The sequence below is a fragment of the Peromyscus californicus genome, unplaced genomic scaffold, assembly GCF_007827085.1.
Source record: "Peromyscus californicus insignis strain IS unplaced genomic scaffold, ASM782708v3 Scaffold_20__1_contigs__length_68692818, whole genome shotgun sequence".
NCBI classification, from domain to species: domain Eukaryota; kingdom Metazoa; phylum Chordata; class Mammalia; order Rodentia; family Cricetidae; genus Peromyscus; species Peromyscus californicus.
The window spans coordinates 32,251,536-32,271,154 of NW_026294503.1; the positions used below are offsets into that span (position 1 = coordinate 32,251,536).

Genomic DNA, 19,619 nt, shown 5'->3' on the forward strand with positions numbered 1-19,619 from the left:
TGTGTTGGAAATCCTACACAGAACTTTTAAATGATGCCATTAAACACAGAAATCATAAAAATTTCTTAATATTCAAAATGACCAAGGAGATATTTGTCTCTAAAAAGATGTGATTTGCCTCAACCCATACTTTTCTCTGAGTGATTTCTAGCTTCTGCTAAGTTTAATAGTAAATGAATGGATCTTAACACATCAAATATTTCAACAAATATCTTTAGTTGGATTGTACTTGAAAGTATTAATTTTTATGCGTTGAAATGCATAAAATTCAATCCTGTGCACTGTATATGTTCCATGCATACTTTCCATACCTTTGCACATAAAATAAGCATCCTATTACTTCAGAGAGAAGCATGAAGCCACAAGTAGACATAACCATTGAGGACACATATGCAAGGGGCCTTAGTCCTAGAGAAAAGCTCTGAGTTCAAGCTTGTGACTTGCCTGTCCTAGGGCTAACAGACAGAAAGGGCTAAGGAAGAAAGATCCTGTTCCATTCAATTCTCCCTTCTGTGAATTCTCTCTTCTCTTTCAGGGTGACTCACAGGTCCAGGAACACATTCCAAATTGCAGTTTGGGGTGGGGGGCGGGTCTTGGGAACTGCCAAATGCCAAGGCTGGAGAATGAATTGCGACTAACGAGAGAAGGTATCTCTGTGCAGCTGGAAAGGGGTAAGAGGAGGACAAGCGAAGCAGGCAGAACAGCCTCTCGTCTCAAAAATGAAGTATGAGAAAATCATTGGAAATAGTGTTTGATTGCAGCCACTGCACAGAGAGAAAATAGCAAAACAATTTAATTTTGAATTCTTCTGGAGTCTTCTAACTAGGCTATATTTCCAGAGGGGAAAAAAAAAATAAATTGCTGATAAATCAAGAGGCCTGGGGTAAAACCGGAAAACTAGACGTCTGAGGAAATTTGATTACAGCTGACAGCAGAGATGAGAGCTTTCCAAGTCTTCTGTGCATCCAGGTTGACTAATTACTGATTTTTTTGCAAGGGGTGGTTTGATTTGTTATATTTAGAAGATATTTGACAACCATGAGAATTTTAATAAGATACCTCATGCATGTGCAGCACTACTGTGGTCCAACTGCTTTCAAGTTGTTTAGGCACGTTTGGAAGAACCAAGTATGGATGCCAGATGCCGATTTCCAAATATGTGAAAATGGCCTTTGTAAAAAGCCATTCCCCAGTGTTAAGAGTTTAAATGTGAAATGTCTTCCGTGAGCTTGTGGGTTGGTCACCACCTGGGTTGGAAAGGTTATAGGGTTCTCAGCAAGTGGACCTTTGCTGGAGGAAATAGGTCATTCAAAGTAGGCCTTGGGTTTTTGTTGTTGTTGTTGTTATTGTTTTGTTGGTGGTGGTATTGTTTTGTTTTGTTTTGTTTTGTTTTTTAGCACAGCTCCACTTCCTATTTGCTTTCTGCTTCCAGACCCATAGACACAGTTTGACTGGCTGCCCCACTCTCCTGCCATCAGATCTTCCCTGCTGTGCTGAACTGTTTACCTTCAAACTGTGAGCCAAGGTAAGCCCTTCCTCCTCCAAATTGCTTCTTGTCCCAAATTTTGCCACAGAACAAGAAAAGTAACCAAGACACCAGCTATAGTTACCAGGCACCATTTCCCATTCTTTGCCATTTCATGGAAACTGGCTTCTCTTGGTCACTTAGTCCTGTCTTCGAATGGACTCTTTTAGGCTTTTATTTGAAAGGAAACTCGATCTCAAGTATTTATAGTCACACTGAGAGAGTAAACACACATACACAAAAGAAATGTAAGTCTGCTAAATACTGAGCATGTTCATTGGCAAACAGGGGGACTGGAGAGATGGCTCAGCAATTGAGAGCATTTGATGCTTTCCTATATGGTCCCAGTTTGATTCACAGAACCCATGTGGAAGCTTACAACCAATTGTAACTCTAGCTTCAGGGGGCTTTAGCCCCCTGGCCTTGGAGGTTACATCTACACATAATTAAAAACAATACAAATAAATCTTTGTAGAGGGAATGTGTTGAGTAGAGAGCATCAACCCCAAGCTCATTTGATAGTTTTTTTTTGAGTTACTGCACTTCATCTTCATAGCAATCCTACATGGTATTATCATTGTCATTATATTGATAAGGAAGTGGAGATCAGAAAAGTTATTCAATGTGCCCAAGAACACACAAGTGGGAAGAGGTGGTTCCAAGACTTGAATTCAGGGGCACTTACCCCAAAAGACAGGTCCTTTCATCACTCTGCTTTCCTGTCTTTCAGAGCTGGCACTGACAGCTTTCTTTACACAGTTCTCCAAATGAAACACATCTGTTTGTTAAACTTCTCCCGCTTCCTCAAAACCCCATTCAATCTGTGACAAACTGTCAATTCTACATTTTAAAAAATCCCTTAATTCTTTTCCTTCCATTCAATCTGTACAATCTTGGAATGCTTGTTGCTTTTCTCGCTTCTGAGCTCACATCAACTAACCTCTATCCAATCTTCCCTTGCATACTACTAGAAAACTAGCACTGAAAATCCAAATCTGATGTGTCTTTATCCTGCTTAAGATCCTTCAAAATTACCCTTGAATCATTAAGTAAACTCTTTCTCCTCAATAAGGCACAGAAGGTTCTTCAGCCCTCCACCATCTGTCTTTCCTAATCCAACCCCCATGTCCTGCCTTCTGTCTATGTCCTGTTTAGATTTCCTTGCTATTGGAACTAGAATGCACTTGGTTTGATTAATCATTTGTTCATATTATGTGACTGGTTCTTCATTTGACAAGGTTTTATTCTTTTAAAATGAATCTAGCATTGTACACACCTTCACACACACACACACACACACACACACACACACACACACACACACACAAAAGAAAAAGAAAAAAATAGAATCTTCATATCATGCCAATTGGGAAATTTGTACCATCCATCCAATTTTCTCCTATTTGTAACAATTTATAATACCTCAGAATATTATCAAAACCAGGAAAAACTGGATGGATGGTACAAATTTGCATTCTCATCACTTTCCCCTTAATTACTCTCTGTGTAACACTTGTTAACATGATAAATAATATGGTTTGCCTATTTCCCAACAAAATATAATGTCCATAAAAATAAGCAGTTTCATTGGCTTTGCTCAACACTGTACTTGGGGCATAGACAGTTTCAGCCCCTGCTTAAAAAGAAAAGTCTTCCTAATTAAAAGAATGGACTGGACCTACCTGGACTGAGTCTACCAGGTTGATCTCAGTCCACGGGGGAGGCTTTGCCCTGGAGGAGGGGGGAATAGGGGGTGGGCTGGGAGGAAGGTGAGGGGGGCCGGAGGGGGGAGAACAAGGGAATCTGTGGCTGATATGTAGAACTGAATTGTATTGCAAAATAAAAATTAAAATTAAAAAAAGAATGAATTCTTGTAGAGTTCTCAACCTGAAACCACTCATTGAAATGGTCCATTCTTGCAAAAATGTATCTGAGTGATCAGAGTGAAATGCATGTAAGGGAAAGGAACAAAGGTGAAGTTGAAGATAGACCAGAGACATGGGATTGACATAAGAACAATTGTGCAGGGACCCATGCTCAGGTGGGCCTCACTTTGAGTTCAGCACTCTGCTATCACATTTAACATTTTTTTTTTGTTCCAGACTCTTCATTCTCATTTTGTATTGGTTGCTAAAAATTTAATCCAGTTCTAAGAATCAGAAGACAGTCAAAGGAATTTATATGTGTTAGGAAGGAATGGCTAGTCACAATATAAACCTTGGAAAGTCCATAATCCCAGCAATTTGGAAGGTGGAACAGGCAGAAATGTCATTCTACCTCTGATCTGCTTCGTAAGTCACTCATTTCTTAAGACCCTCTTAGATGTTATTTTACCTGAAATGCAGTGGCCTTATCTAGGCTGAGCTCATACAACCTTTCTGGTTCATGTGTTAGTTTTCTCTTCATCATTCTCTCCGTGCTCCTAAACCTGCTATAGCACTTAAGGCATTATACTGTAATTGTTTGCAAACCTATTTCCTTCCTTATCTGAGAAAGGATTTTCCCAAGGTTAGGGCTGTGTCTTATTTAGCTTAGTACAGTGGTTTCCACAGAGCATGTAGTCAAGGATTTGATGAGTAAATAACAAGAGAATGGGCTTTGAGTTCATATCATTGCCTTTATAGACATAGATTTTGATGCATGAATGCATGAGCACATATTTATATTAGATATGTAATTTATATAAGTATGTATCAACTGTTTCAATGGAATACACACATATATGTATATGCATATGCATGCATATACCATGTTTTCAAACTAAGGCAATTGAGACTTAACAAGGCTCCTATCATAGTATGCCAAAACTGAGATTTGAATCCTGACTCCAGGTCACTGTCTCCAATATAGTTCTTCCAAATTTGCCTCCATTATCACTTCTCCACTTCTATTCCATATATGAAAAGTCATATGGGAAATGGGCCAATATTTTCTGCGTATTATCAGCATTCTGATGCAGCTATTTACACGCTGACTTTTTGCATGACATGACCTTTGTATTTCAACCATAGTGTGGGTGGAAATATGTCAATGAAATTTTAAACTCTGGCTTCACCCTCTCAATCAAAATGATAGTCATCTCTGGACTGTGCCTTGGACCAGGACTATATGACTGTCATTCATAAATGACATCTCATTATGGAGTGCAAAAGTCAAGATCACCATTTTCAGTGCAGTGGTACATACCCAGGCTCCTAATGTCCTCCAGCCAAGTGTCCTCACTTGGAGGTGAGTCGGCATCTCCAAAGATGCTTCCATGCAGCCAAGATTTAGAGGCTCTGAGGTCCAAGAGAGAAGAAAGAGAACGGTGGGTTCTCTTTTTCTTTCTAAATATTCTGGGAAGAAATGAAAGCAGTGAGTAGCAGTCACCTCAGGTTGGAAACAATCCACTGGGAATGATTTGAAGCATAGAGCAGGTCTATAACCCAAATCCATACACTCAACTAATTCCTTCAAAGTTTCTTATAGGTCTACTGTGTTCTGGGATTGTGAATTAAAGTTCCCCCAAAGTAACCACACTTTATACCACATATCTATTGTGGAAAGGCTGGAATGTCGCAGAACCAGAGTACATTATCCCATTTCTGAGATTTGGAAAATGAGACCCAGAGAGGTTATGTTATTTGGCTAAGGTCATCCAACCAGTAAATGATGTAGCTTGGAAGCAAATCTAATAAGTCTGACTCCACAGACACTGGTCCTAACCATCATATTATGTTGGAGATATGTACTCTGAAGAATTACATAGAAAATGCCCACAGAGAACTGGAATGGCCAGGGTAATTGTATTGGGTCATGGTGGAACATGAAGCTAGAAAGATAGTAAAAAGTGCTGTATGTTTCCTTGGGGACCTTGGGTTTAATGTTAGTGTAAAAGAAAACACAGGAATGTGTCTTAGTAAAGCGAGGGGTAATGATGTGACTTGGTTTTCATTTCCGAAGACTCTTGGCCACAGAGGATGGCTTGCGGGGGCAGGATTGAGCGGAGGGAGATATTGAAAGTTCATGACAATGTCCCTTGTTGTGCACCTGTCTGGGATGTGCCAAGCTGTGTGCTGAATACATTATGTTAGTGAGAAATGCTAAAGGGCTGATCCAGAACCAAGTAACATAAAGAGGAAGTGGGTTGCTTTTATTGTGACAGCACTCTACTGTTCAGGGGCATCTAGAATCACTCTCAGAAGATGCATTTTGAAGTGGCTTTCCCTCAGTGTAAAAGTAGGTTAGAGCAAGCTTTGGGTTTTATTTATTTAATTTGTATGTAGAGTGTGTGTGTGTGTGTGTGTGTGTGTGTGTGTGTGTGTGTGTGTGTGTGTGCATGTGTGGAAGCCAGAGGTCCACCTTGAGTATCTTTATCACTCTCCCGCTTATTATTTGAGACAAGCTCTCTACTGAACCTGGAGCTTTCTGATTGGACTAGATTGGTTGGCCAATGAGCTTAATTGCACTTGACTCTGCCTCTCCAGCACTGAGAATACAGATGCACAATGCTGTGACTGGCTTTGTGTGGATTCTAGAGATCTGAGTACATGTCCTCCCGCTTGCCCACAAGGCCATTGACCCACTGAGACATTTCTTAAGTCCTAAGCCCTAATTATTCATGGTTCTCAAGTAGGATAATTTTGACCTTCTTTCTTGCCAGAAGCCCCTTCCTGAAGCTATATCCCAACCAAGCTACTTGCATTCTCCTAATTGTATCAGGGTTTCTCAGAGTCCTTTGTCTGTACCTTTCTCTATGACATTCCATTTCCTATTTTGTTTTAACAGCCACTCTATGTCTTTTAAAATTCACCGTCCCCGTTTCTAAGAAGCCTATGTGTCCTGTTCCCTAAGTGAAACTGGCATATTTCTCTTTCCCTTCACTGTCCCCAATATCAGCTTCCACCCCAGCATGTGTATTACTTCATTTCACTATCATTTGTTTTCATGTTGGCTTTCCCTGCTTCCAATGCCTCTTTTATTCCCATACTCTCGAGCAGCACTGAGTCGCTTATTAGTGTGTGAATGAATGAATGGTGGGCACAATGGCCTTGAGAAGCCTTTACACAATATTTTCTACTTACTTAACTAAATTCTCCTTGTACATAACACTGGTATGTGAGGGGTTCAGAGTGATGTGGCCATCTGGGTCACAGAGGAAACTGTCCTCAGTCCAAATGTAGTAGCCATTGGTGAGGAGTCGAGGGCTTCTGCGGCAGACATAGTGGGAGCCTGTCAGGGGATCTATGGAGCAGCATTCAAAAGAAATGTCTCCATCCAGGAAGTCACAACCAAAGCTAAAAAGGAAAAAAGGAAGGTCCTTTAAGTCACTACCAAGTACTTACAATCATAAAAACCCCATAGGACCATCTAGACATTATGAAGGCAATTTCATTCTTCACATTTAAGATTGTCAACTACTTCCACAGCCTTTAGCAGTGGTGCTCTTAACTTTCAGGGCTTTGGCCTTGAACCACACAGCATTTAGTTCTTTCTATTTTGAATTTTGGTAACAACATTCTGGTCAACCAGCTCCTTCACCTTAGGGTGGATCTACACACTTGCTATTAATCCACTCTTATGGAAACATTGCCAATCAGCCTTTCTGGGATGTTGGGAAATCATTGTTCCCTTCACTCAATAGAGCTTAAGTGTCGTGTGCCACATCGTCGCTCTTGCCACTGTACTAGAGAAACTACAATTTCCTTTCCTTTAAACCTCCCACTTGAGAGATTATCCAGCTGTTTGATGGCAGCTCCTGTATCTTACCCAAGTCCTTTCTTTTCCATGCTAAAAGTTTTCCCATTCATATAACTCATCTTTCTTTGGCAGAAGGTGACTTTGAACCATTTACTGCTTTCCTGGGACTCATTTTCTCTGTTGTCAAGTTAAAGCATCCTTTTCTTTCTTGTGCCAAGCAAGGGACACTTAGGTGTATCCATCCAGAGGGCACCATGATTGTCATCTCCCTCCTTACAGAATTCCTTTCCTGAATTACAAAGTCTAAGACATTTGGGTTTTTTGTTCATCTACCTTCATCACCAACATATTGTCTTGCCAACTGAACCAACTGTCAATTTCTAGTAATTTCCCCATACCTTTAATCATATCACCATTTCCAGATGTGTGTGTTCACTTCCCCTTAGAATATCAGTATACAGTAGACTAAAGAGAAGATATTTGCATCTAATAAGAGCTATGTTTTTCATCATAATTCTACAAATTGTTTCTGTTCTTTTTACATGCTCTTTTTCTGCATATTTCCTGTACATTATGAACAAAAATCTGTATATTGAAGGTTATTTAAGCCCCATAGAGTTTCCTCAAAGATGTCATAATTTCATGGACAGTTCTTAATACTGATGTCTTTCATATTCTAAAGGTTCCAAACTAAACACGTTGGCTACTATTTGAATGTGCTCATCTTTTGTGCTTTTGAATTCTGGGGGACTCTAACTGTCCTAATTTGCTTTTTTCTTGCCATGTTGAAACATTTGGACTAAAGTCAACTTGGGAAGGAAAGAATTCATTTCACCTTACAGGTTACAGTCCATTCTCAAGGAATGGCAAGGCAGGCACTCAAGGCGGGAGTTTGAAGTAGAAACCCGAAGGAACATTGCTTGCTGGTTTACTTCTGTTAGTTTGCTAAGCTAGTTTTCTTAAACAGCTCAGGTCCACCTGCCTAGGGCTGGCACCACTCACAGATATCTGGGCCCTCATCTATCAAGTAGCAAGTTAAAAAAAAAGGCCTCACAGGCATGCTCATAGGACAATCTATTTGAGACAATTCTTCAGTTGAGGTTCCTTCTTCCCAAGTGACTCTAAAGTTGTGTCAAGTTGACAGCTGAAGGTAACTATGACACTAACTGTATCAATATAACACTTTTAAGGTCTTTGTATAATTTCATTAAATTGTAAATGTAGGTAAAGGCTAATAACTAGAAAGGAGACTGAGAGAAGTTACAAACAGGCAATGAGGAAGGACAGAGGTTAGGAGAAAGGACACCTAGGACATGAAAGAGAAAGAGGTACTGGTGAAAGATGTTACGGAAAGGGAAGGGAAGTCTAGGAGAAGCAAGAGAATGGGGAGATGAGAGGAACTTCGTTCAAAAAATGCCCCCAAGTGATTTATAATATTTTTATGCTAATTAAAAATATTTATAGACTTACTGATGTTGTCAGGTCCTTACTTTAAATCACTGATGAAAATACTGAATGGTACAAGCAGAGAGACCTGAGACATTGGAAATGCCAGAAATGAGCTCTCTCCAGAGAGGCCTGGACCACTTCATTTCAGCATCATTTTTGCTTATCATTTCCTCTTTTTGTAGAAAAGAAAAGGAAGACACCAGTAATAGCACCAGATAATAATTGCCCAAGATCTTGAAGCTTCTGAGTGAGAGGTGAGTTACAAATTCCTAATTTTTTGATGGGGCCTTCTACCCTATGTTTCCCTCTCCATACTATTTGCCCTCTTAAGAATCAATGGAGCTATCCATAGTGCACTTGGCACTTGGAGACTACAGAGCTCTGGACCTGTATTTCTAGCTGCCCTCTGAGGTTCTGTCTTTAACCATTATTATGAACCTCAGTTTCTCTAACTCTGGGCATCTTTCCTTTCAAGTGTCCTTAAGTTTTTCTCTATTTCTTGACTGTACATAAAATAGAAATATTCTTGCAACCTCAACATACTAGTAAGAGTGTTCTTGGTGATACCAAATCTTTTCAGTGGTAACAAAACTACCTCTAGGTCTTGACACTCATTTGAATTACACTGGAGGCATTCCAGCAGCTTACTGTCTTTCAATAGACTCTTTTCAATGGATTTCAGAAACCTAACCACACATACAACCAGCAACCTGCTCAACTGTGCAAATACTAAGTTCTTTCTTGTCATGAGAAATGATGACCAAGTCATGGGAGAATTTTGCTTCCTGGTATTGGTGAAGGAACAGACCCCACCATAGCCTTTAAAAATTTTGTGTAGTTATTCATATATTGGTAGGATATAAGCCATGTCTCATATCCTCTTTCTACATTTCCCACAGACATTACTTACTTTTTCAGTTTAAAAACCTATGAATAATTAACATATGAGCTTGTTGTTAATAGTATACTAATTAATAGAAATTAATTGAAGTTGAACCATGAATCTAGCCCCAAACTTTTTATTTGTTCTGCCCTTTGCAAATCTCACTAAAAGGTAGGGATACTTATTATTCTCTTCATATAGCAAGAAAAAAATTAAGATTTAGAAAGGCAAATTAATTAGCTGTTTAATACAGTTTACTTGCAGAGAAGCTACGATGCAATCCTAGTTAAACTGGTCCAACATAAACTCATATTTCCTTGGCTGACTCATGTGGTAATGTCAGAAAACCTGAAATTTACAGGAAGGGCAAATTCTAATTTCAGTGCTAGATTCTTTTTATCTTGCAGGTACATTTCCGAAAACGTTGGGGAAACCTCAACTAATGCCTGTGGAAGGAATAACCAGTGGACAGAAACTCAGGTAGAAAAATCACAGGAAGGAAAACAAAGACTCCATTGCAAGTTTGAACAAAATGTTGGAATCAACTAGTTTGAGTAGAACATGAAATGTAACCAGCTTGTACACTGGTAAATACTGTGACCCTTGTAAAATGAAGTGGCAAGACACAATGTGATGGTTTGAATGAGAATGATCCCCCTAGACTTACACATTTGAATGCTTGATCTCCAGTTGGTGGAACTGTTTTGGGAGGGTTAGGAGGTGTGGCCTTATGGGAGAAGATATGTCACTAGGGATGGGCTTTCAGGTTTAAAAAGTCCATGCCTGTTCCAATTAGTTCTTTCTTTATTTGCCTTATGCTTCTAGATCATATGTAAACTCTCAGCTACTGCTCCAGCACCATGCCTGCCTGATTGCTGCCGTATCCCCCTGGTCATGGACTGTAACTCTCTAGAATTTTAAGCTCCCATAAACAATTTCTTCTATAAGTTGTCTTCATCATCATGGTGCTTTAATATTACAATAGAAAGCAACTAAGACACCAGTTTAAGAAAAGAAACCGAAGGGGCTGGAGAGATGGCTCAGACATTAAGAGCACTGGTTGTGCTCCCAGAAGTCCTAAGTTCAATTCCCAGCAACCACATGGCAGCTCACAACCATCTATAATGAGATCTGGTGCCCTCTTCTGGTATGCATACATACATGCACACAAAACACTGTATACATAATAAATAAATAAATCTTTAAAAAAAGGAAAGAAACTGAAACTCAGCCATATCTAAATATTCAATGTAGTTTTCCATTCAATAAAGAAATGGTTACACCTGCCTACACACTCATACTAAAAAGAAAAAAAAGCAATCCATTCTTAGAGTAGACAAGTTTTTAGTTGCTAATACACAGGACTGAAAATATATAGCCATGGTCCTTTTAAAGCAACACAAAATAAGATGGGCAGGAAGGAAGTTTGATTTGACAGAGAAAAACCCCATGACATACCTTGGGAAAAGGCATGTGGGGGACAGTTCTCCAGAAAGTCCTCTGTTTGACCTGGAGGAATCTGCATAAGGAAACAAGAGAGAATTTTTCAACATCTCACCAACATGTATGATCATGATTGCCAACAGGGGTGACCCATGAGCAGGTGTGCCTAGATGATGTCCCAGCCTTAGCAAGAAGATAGCAATGTGATAGAGCAGTGTGAAAAGCTAGTTTCAAGGAATCCACCAACTTGTCACCAATCCCCTATGGGAAGCACAAAGTAATCTAGATGCTTTTGTCTACTGTCCTTTCTCACACTCCCCAGTCCTTAAAAGGTTTCTTTAGTAGAGGGTGACAAATCATGACCACCAAACTGAGCTTATGAATGGAAGAGAAAAAGCATCTTGTGTGATATTGTAAAACATCAAAATCAATTGCTCAATGTGTTGGTTATTGTAGCTTACTCCATAATCTGAGGAATTCAATCACTGGCCAGGGATTCTGTTATTAGTGCTTAGTAGATGCTTCTGCTATAGCAAACAGAAGGCATTGTTTGGGCAGAGTATAAAGTCTTGATTTTGTGTGTGCAAGTGTGTGTGCATGTGTCTTCCTCTATTGCTCCCCAGCTTTTTTGATACAAAGTCTCTCACTGAACCTGGATCTCATCAGTTCTACTAGAATGTCTCATCAGTACCAAGATTACAGATGCATGCCATCATACCCAGCCCTTTATGTGGGTGATGTGATTCTGAATTCAGGTCTTCATACTTGCATGGTGAACACTTTACATCACAGTGCTGTCTCTCTAGCCCTGTATTTGATTTTGTTTCTTTTAAATATATGATTCTTAAAGGTATGAAGCCTGTGAAGTCTTCATTAAAGAAGAGTTAACCATGCACTCTGGCTTAGCCATAGGCACAACAATGGGCTTCACTTGGAGGAGGGTTGCAGGTGATTAATAGTCTAAACTGTGTCACATACACTTTATAACAGGCAGTGGTGGTATCCAGACTTCTAACAACCAGGCTCAGTGAAACTAGGTTTCCTTACTGACAATTACTACTTAAAACAAATAAGGTGATTTAGAATTTCAGCTTGGGCTTTTTTTTTAATAGTAGAAAACTGTGGGTGTGAGAGAAGGTTAGAAAGGGGGTTTGGGGAGAAAAATAAGAGGAAGGAAGACACTCAAAACCACTACCGTTTGAACAACGCCCTTATTTTCTGCAAGTAGCTATCAATCTTTCAGCATTTTTTGTAGACAGCTTTTCATCTTAATTGTAGCCAATAAACAGTCTCCTTTCACATTTATGCATAGGCATCTAAAAAATAGTGATTTTTTTTTTATCCTAAAAGGAAAAAAAATACCACATTTCTCTCAAGGAAAGAAATGAAGTCGAAATCATTGCCAAAGCACACACTGGCATTTAAGAAACACAAGCTACCGACAGATGGCTAATGGTCTAAGTATCAGCAAAATCAAAGCAAGGAAATTGCTAAGAGGACTCTAATCGTTCAAAGATAATTGCACAGAGCAGTTTCACATTTACTTGCTACTGGTGTCGACATCAGTTGAGAGACTCGGTACATCTTGAGAAGGCCGCTCGTTCAAACTTCACAGATTTTTTTTTTCTGCAAAAGACGTTTAAAAAAAAAAGAGATGGACTATATATTAAAAATAGACAAATGATGCCAAAACAGATGGCATCTACTAATTGCACTAGTCAGATTTGTTTGCTGAAATGGTACAGAGACGTAGGATTGATGACAGCAGACCAGATTGTGGGGCTTCAATGAGGTGATGCCTGCTTCCAAGACTTCAAATTCTATTTTTCATTGTCTCCTTGCATAAGTCTGAATATTCTGTAAATAAGGACACCATTTTGGGAGGAAAGCAATACTTACAAAGGTGGATTGGTCATCCTGATTAAATAGTGTGCATTACTTAATTAAGAAATCTGAAACAGCCGGGCGGTGGTGGCGCACGCCTTTAATCCCAGCACTCGGGAGGCAGAGCCAGGCGGATCTCTGTGAGTTCGAGGCCAGCCTGGGCTACCACGTGAGTCCCAGGAAAGGCGCAAAGCTACACAGAGAAACCCTGTCTCGAAAAACCAAAAAAAAAAAAAAAAAAAAAAAAAAAAGAAATCTGAAACAGTGACTGGTTCTAGAGTCCTTGAAACAAACTCATGTGCATTTAAATCAGCCAGCAGAGCGTAGCTTCATTATCGAGTTGCAGAGAGTGCTTGGGGACTGGTGCCTGTCTTTTTTGCTCAACAACATGAACCATTGACAAGTGGCCGAAGGGGCCAGTGCTTTTTGTGGTGGCTATCAGCTTGAACATTCCTAAACTGCATAAGCTACACTGAGCTACAAATAGCACACCACCACCCAGATTACAAAGCTCCATTCCTAAAAGCATATAATTTGCTTTTCAATTACAAAGTAAGCATACATCCAAGCATACTATTTGTGTAAACTTTGATCAGTTACCTCTTAGCATACATTTCTATCTCCAGGTGGCTAGTGAATTGTGTGTGTGTGTGTGTGTGTGTGTGTGTGTGTGTGTGTGTGTGTGTGTGTGTGTGAAATATATATGTATATCACTAACCTGGTAGTTTTGTAAGGTGAGACTGGAGTCTTTTATGACTCAGTAGCTCTGTCCATATATTTAATAAAAATGGCAACTAATAATTGACTGTTGTAGCATAATACATTAAATCAATCACATCAATTCTAGGACTCAAAATAGATTATTTTAATAATATATGCATGAATCTTTCCTATACTCCAGCTTGTAAGATCCCTTTAAAGAAGACAGGAGATATTTCTAGAATTTTCTGAAGATTTCTAAATCAAAACACACATTTTAAAAAAATCATTGGTTTGAAAAGCAAAATATTGCTCACAAGCAAACATATTAACATGTCCCTTGTCACTACAGCATTGACAAATACAGTAAGAATATATCCGGTCCTAAAGACTGCCTGCTAGTTTTACTCAAGCAGTAAGCTTACTTTTAAGTCATGACATTCTGCAGCAGAAAGTAAGGTCTCACTGTTTGATCTTACAAAAGCGAGTAGCTGTATACAGTGAGTATAATGCCAGTTAGTCAAGAATTAGTAACTGTGAAAACAACTTGTGTTAACAGCTTAAGAACTTTGCAAGAAACAGACTCTGTCTACCAGTTCATCAAAGCATTGCATCTGTTCTAAAATATAACTCGCTCATACATATTCCTCCACAGGGAGTCCCCAGGCTCTTCTTCCAACTGATAAATGACAGGATGATTGCTGAAATACGAAGCTTCCCCGTGGTTGGCAGTGCAGAAATCTGGACCCAGCAATTCTTCAGCTGAAAGTCCCGTCAGAATGTCAACAGGTGCAGAAGTTACTTCACAAAGGGAATCCCATCTCCCCTTCTGATGGAAACTGCCCACATCCCTCCTGTATGTAGGCATCCACAGCACAGTTTAGTTCTTCGGTGGTGGCCTCTGGATCTTTCGGCTGTTTCCTAGAATAGACTAGCTTGTCATTCTTGGGAGAGTCAGCCTCACAGCCCTTGTTTACTTTCAAAATCAGACTTCTTAACCAGAGGCAGGGCAGCAGAATGAGGTCATACTTCCTGTCACGATCGTATCAGTGGTGTTCACATAGTGGAACGTGGTGAAGACAGCAGATCTTCTTGACCAGCAGTGGAACATGGGCAACCCAGAGTCAGGTCAGCTGTGATCAATGAGAGATGCTTCTCAGAGCTACCATGTCACCTCAACCTGTATGAACATGACAAAAACTTTCAATCAAGCAACTCTTCCTGTTTGTCATTTTCTGATCATATTCATCTATGGGTAGTATATAATTATGTTCTTGGTTGAATTAGCCTAAGTATGTGGAAGATAATGCATAAATGCTATTAAGTTCAGGATGCTATAAAGGAATATGATTATGTGATTTTATAAGAATTTCCACAGTACTAATCTGTTAAATCAAAAAAGTTTGATTTTTTCCCAAAATGTTCAATGGGTAGTATTCTGCATTTACATTTTATTAGAGTTCAAATAACTTTGTGCTTCTGCTTACACTTATGCTTTTTAAGCAATAAAAGAACTAATCATGCCAGGAACACTGAGGTAACACCGGCAGTGGAAAGAGCCTGGGATTCACAGTCTCACAGGCTAAGATTAAAATGACCTACCATGAAAACTGTGGGACCTCAGACTTGTTACTTAGCCTCCTTGAATTGCAATTTTCTCAAATTAAAATGTAATAATCTATACTCCCAAAGTTGTCTTGGAGAATTAAATGACATGAAAGAAGAGCAAAACAGCTGGATACCTGAGAAAATATGTAAGATGCATTCCTTATTAGACTTTATCAACTGACTTCTTTGTGGAGAGTTTGGTTCGTTAGTCTGGTGGAGAAGTTGGTGTCAATATTCTCGGGGATCCCTACAGTACTGAGGGGTTTTTTTTTTATGTTGGGTGACATCAGTATTATTTCTACTTAGAATCCAACATTCCTTCCACCTCCATTTTCTCTCCCTGAGGCTCCAGCTATCACCTCGTTCTGCCTGGATTTTATGCTAACATTCCAACTGTCACTTGGCCTCTCTCCAATACATTATGCATACCACATACTGAATTATCTCACTATGAAAATCTGATTATGTCATTCCTTAAATTAAGACCTTCGATGGCTAGTCTTTGCTACTCTTTCATAATAAACTCCAAACCATCCCTGCAGCCTATAAAGTCCCTTGAGGTCCAGTATTGTCTTAGTTTGAGCCTAATCATGCACCCATTCTGTCGTCTAAAATCCAACCATGCTGACCTTCAGCATTCCATCCTGTCCAGTTTTGCTTTCACCTTAGAGCCTTTTAACATACCACCTTTACTTCTCCATCTTGTTCCTAGATAGCTCTTTCTTTAACCCTCTCTGACCCTCCTAGATCAAGTTATAGGGTCCATAGCTCTCTACACTTGCCTTGGAATGTGCATCATAGCTACAGTTAATGAACCAAGAGTCCCCTGATATTCAGTCTGCTTTACTGTGAGTGTTGTACACTTAAGGCCTATGCTTTTCTTGTTATCTATCAAGGTCTTCACGTTTCTTATGAGGTCCACCGCACATTAGGAGCTTAAAAATACATGAGTTGCAAGTCTGCCATCTAAGTCAGTCTGGGCCTTTTGACACCCATAGTACAGAATTTTATCATGGCTTGACATTGCTCTTCTGGCCAAAGCCTGGGAAAGCTCATAACCTGCAAAGAGTGGCAGGGCAATCATTTTATCACAGCAATTACTTCACAGTAAAAAAAAAAAAATATCCAAACCTTAGTTGTTTGTAGTGATATGCTTTTACTTTCACAGGTGGTGGCTTTGCAATTGGCCACCATGGCTAAGCTGAACTTTTCCCCAGAACTGTTTCCATTTCATTCTCTACCCAGCAACATGTGCGGAAGGTGAAATGTGGTGGGAGAGCCTTGGCTGATTGATTATATGAAGGTCCATGTGCTGGTTAGTTTTGACTGTCAACTTGGCACAACCAAGAATTAACGGAGACAGGAGTCTTCTTTGAAGAATTGCCTAGATCTGATTGGCCTCTGGCCTCCTTTGGGGTGCTACCATGATGGTTAGTTAATGTAGAAAGATCCAGCCCGTTGTGGACAGCACCATTTCATGGACTATATAAGAGGAGAGGAAGCTCACTGAGCACAAGCAAGCACAGATGTGTACATTCCACCTCAGCTTTTAACTGTGTATGTGATGTGACTAGCTGCTTGAGTTCCTGCCTCGACTTCCCTGAAATAATGTACCGCAGCCTGGAAGTGTAGTCCGTGCAAACTCTTTCCTCCCCTAGGCTGCTTTTTGTTGGGGTATTTGTCACAACAGCTAAACAATCCATGTAGGTCAGACTCTGCTTGTATCTCATTCGTGCATATCCGCATAGGACTCTCTCTCTGTGGACTAAGCTCAAAGCTCCAGTCCCTCCTGAGTCCTCCTCACTGACTTCACAAAGCCTAGTACAGAAGTAAGGATGGCCGTGAAGAAAGACTTTCAGATTCTCTTCAATGCATCTTAGGTAATGGTGTTTGGGACTCTCAGGTGGGAACAGGCCAACATGGCTGGTAGTGACAGATCTAAATCTAGTTGATTCTCAGGCATTTCGGTTTTCATTGCTTTCCTCTCCTCCACGCCAATCTTCTGAACCTGACCAACTGTTCTCTGTGTTTCCGTTCTGTACTGCTTAGAAGAACACCAATTTTGACTCTCTAACAATAGTGCTTATTTATTGCATGCCCCATATCGTTGCTAGTTATCCTCTTTCTCTGCTTCAACTAGATTAATATGCCCTGTCCTATGTTAGCTGTACACTGGCTGCAGTCTAATGTGCTTTGGACTAGTATTGTATTTTATTTTTTGTGGTAGGGGGTATTGAACTTAAGGATTTACACATACTAGGCAAGTATTCTAACTATAGCTAAAGCCCTAGCCCTAGGCCACCATTGTTTTAGTATCCAGGCTAGAGAGTCAGCCCCATGATGAACATCTCCCTTTATTTAAAGTTCTATTTTTGAGATTTCTTCATTTGCATTGTATGCATATGAGTATTTTGCCTACATGTTTGAAAATGCACCATGTGCATTCAGTGACCAAAGGAGATAGAAGAGGACATTGGATCCCTCGAAACTGGAGTTACAAATGTTTATGAGCTGCTACTATGTGGGTTCTGGGAACTCAATGCAGGTTCTCAGAAAGAGCAGCAAGAGCTCTTAACTGGTGATCCACCTCTCTAGCTCAGACACTCCCATTTTAATGCAGAGTGAAAAGAACAAGAGAGTTTGCAGAAACACATGGTGACTTCTAAATCTCTTTTTTACAATAGGCACTTGAAATTTCCACTCACATGTCATGCATGAGTTGAAGCAGCCTGATGGCCAAGCTCAAAGTCTCTACAGTGTAAAAAGTTAATTTTATCAGTAGAATCATCACAAGTCTGAGTAATGGACAAGACAAACAGCAGATAGCGGTAGGAGGAGGAAATTACTGAAATAATGTCTAATTTACTATAGTCCTTCACTGGTCAGAGATACTTACATTCTCCACCCTTGACTTTCAAACATGGTATACTCACTTCTCCCCAGAGGACAATCAAGACCCAAATCAGTCATGGTAGCAGAATTCAAGTCTAGGGAATCTCACAGTGACCACTTTCCAAATGTGATCCCTCTTGATAAGGGGGCCATGGAACCATCATTTCTTCTCTGTCCAACAAGAAACAAGCAGAGTAACTCCCACCCAAACTCTAGAAAGAGGAGTGATGGGATACCTGGGGTGAAACCATGGAACTCTGAGACTGGGAGGTCAGCTGCTCAGATGCTGCAAGAGCCCTGGAACCTGTGAGTAGGCAATGTGCTCAGTACAGAGCAGGTTCTAGCAATGCAACCAGCACCTTGGGCAACTGGTTTTGGCTTCTGGTTCTGGATATTAAAAGCTTTCATTTCCATGGCACTCTTTACCTACACCCAAAAGTTAAGAAAGTGAGCTTTCCATGGAGCCTGGAAAATTCCCCCAACAGACTTGCTACTTGCAGAAGTTGGAAAATGAAAAGAGGTTCTGAGTCTTTGACTTCTTTCTCATAATCTTCTTGTGCCTTAGCACCTCTTTGGTTATGCATTACATCAAAAACACAGTTGGCATATTTCCTCCATTTTATTCCATCAAATTCCCTATGTTTGTGTCACTACCTGTCGTTCATTTTATACTTGCTTCTGTCTTTGTTCTTAATTGCTAGCATGTTGGGCTTATGCCCAAATCCATGACTTGTTTCTTGGATTTCCACCAAGTGTCATAGGATTCATTCTTGGACACTGTCTGTCTTAGTCACTGTTCTTCTGCTGTGAAGAGACACCATGATCAAGGCAACTCTTTACTGGTGAAATTATTAAGGCCACTCCATGTAGTTAAAAGGGAGGTTTATTTTGTGGGGTAACTTACAAGTGAAGGGATAGGCTACAGGGTCTGGGAAAGGTGTGTCACAGTCCAGCAGTTTTCTCTGGAGAACTCTGCTTGATCTACCTACAGCATCCAGGGTCCAGGAACCAAGAGAGCCAGGGCATCCGGATCTAGGGTCTTCAGGGTCCTCTCTCGGCCCCGCCTTGTAGGCATGACAGTTACTGAAGCCTCACTGGGAGTTGGGACTTCCAGATCAAAGCTGGAAAGACTACCCACTACATCTCCCCCTTTTGTCTAAATAAGAAGGTTCTAACCTAATACAAGACTGTATACAAAGGAATGGTTATCAAATATTGCCCAAGGGTAATGAGGGATAATGACCTAGATAAGATGGAACTACAACCAATAGGAACAATATCAAGCAAAAAACACATACTAAAATCCAGAGAAGTCTAGAGTGTAGGTAAATGGCATGCTACAAAGATCATTCCAGATCAAAGCTGGAATGGCTACCCACTACAACTCCTATGAGAGAAAGCATTTAATTGGGGGCTTGCTTACAGTTTCAGGGTTCATCTTTCATAGTTCTTTGTCATCTTGGCAAGGAGAATGGCAGCACACATGGCACTGGAGCAGTAGTTGAGAGTGACAGCCTCATCCTCAGGCCAAGAGAGAGTAATACTGGGCCTGGCTTG

At 40.2% G+C, this 19,619-nt stretch overlaps 1 protein-coding gene and 1 long non-coding RNA gene across 3 annotated transcripts in view; one reads left to right on the forward strand and one right to left on the reverse strand.

The window, feature by feature from the left end:
• Positions 1-14,855, reverse strand: part of Tmem71 (transmembrane protein 71) — a 39,209-nt gene extending 24,354 nt beyond the window's left edge. The window contains exons 1-5 of one of the 2 annotated variants that reach the window (XM_052747918.1): positions 14,204-14,855; positions 12,524-12,605; positions 10,995-11,055; positions 6,589-6,801; positions 4,712-4,860 (exon numbers count right to left, since the gene is read on the reverse strand). In XM_052747918.1, coding sequence (XP_052603878.1) covers positions 4,712-4,860; positions 6,589-6,801; positions 10,995-11,055; positions 12,524-12,563 — 463 coding nt within the window. In that variant the 5' untranslated portion in view covers positions 12,564-12,605; positions 14,204-14,855. Of the gene's footprint in view, positions 1-4,711; positions 4,861-6,588; positions 6,802-10,994; positions 11,674-12,523; positions 12,606-14,203 lie in introns of those variants that run through there. The other variant, XM_052747917.1, reaches the window with a different exon arrangement.
• On the forward strand, positions 1,432-10,212 carry LOC128116567 (uncharacterized). Its single transcript, XR_008220512.1, has 3 exons — positions 1,432-1,525; positions 8,836-8,907; positions 9,944-10,212. It is a non-coding gene; the product is annotated as an uncharacterized LOC128116567 (long non-coding RNA).
• Positions 14,856-19,619: the final 4,764 nt, after the last annotated feature.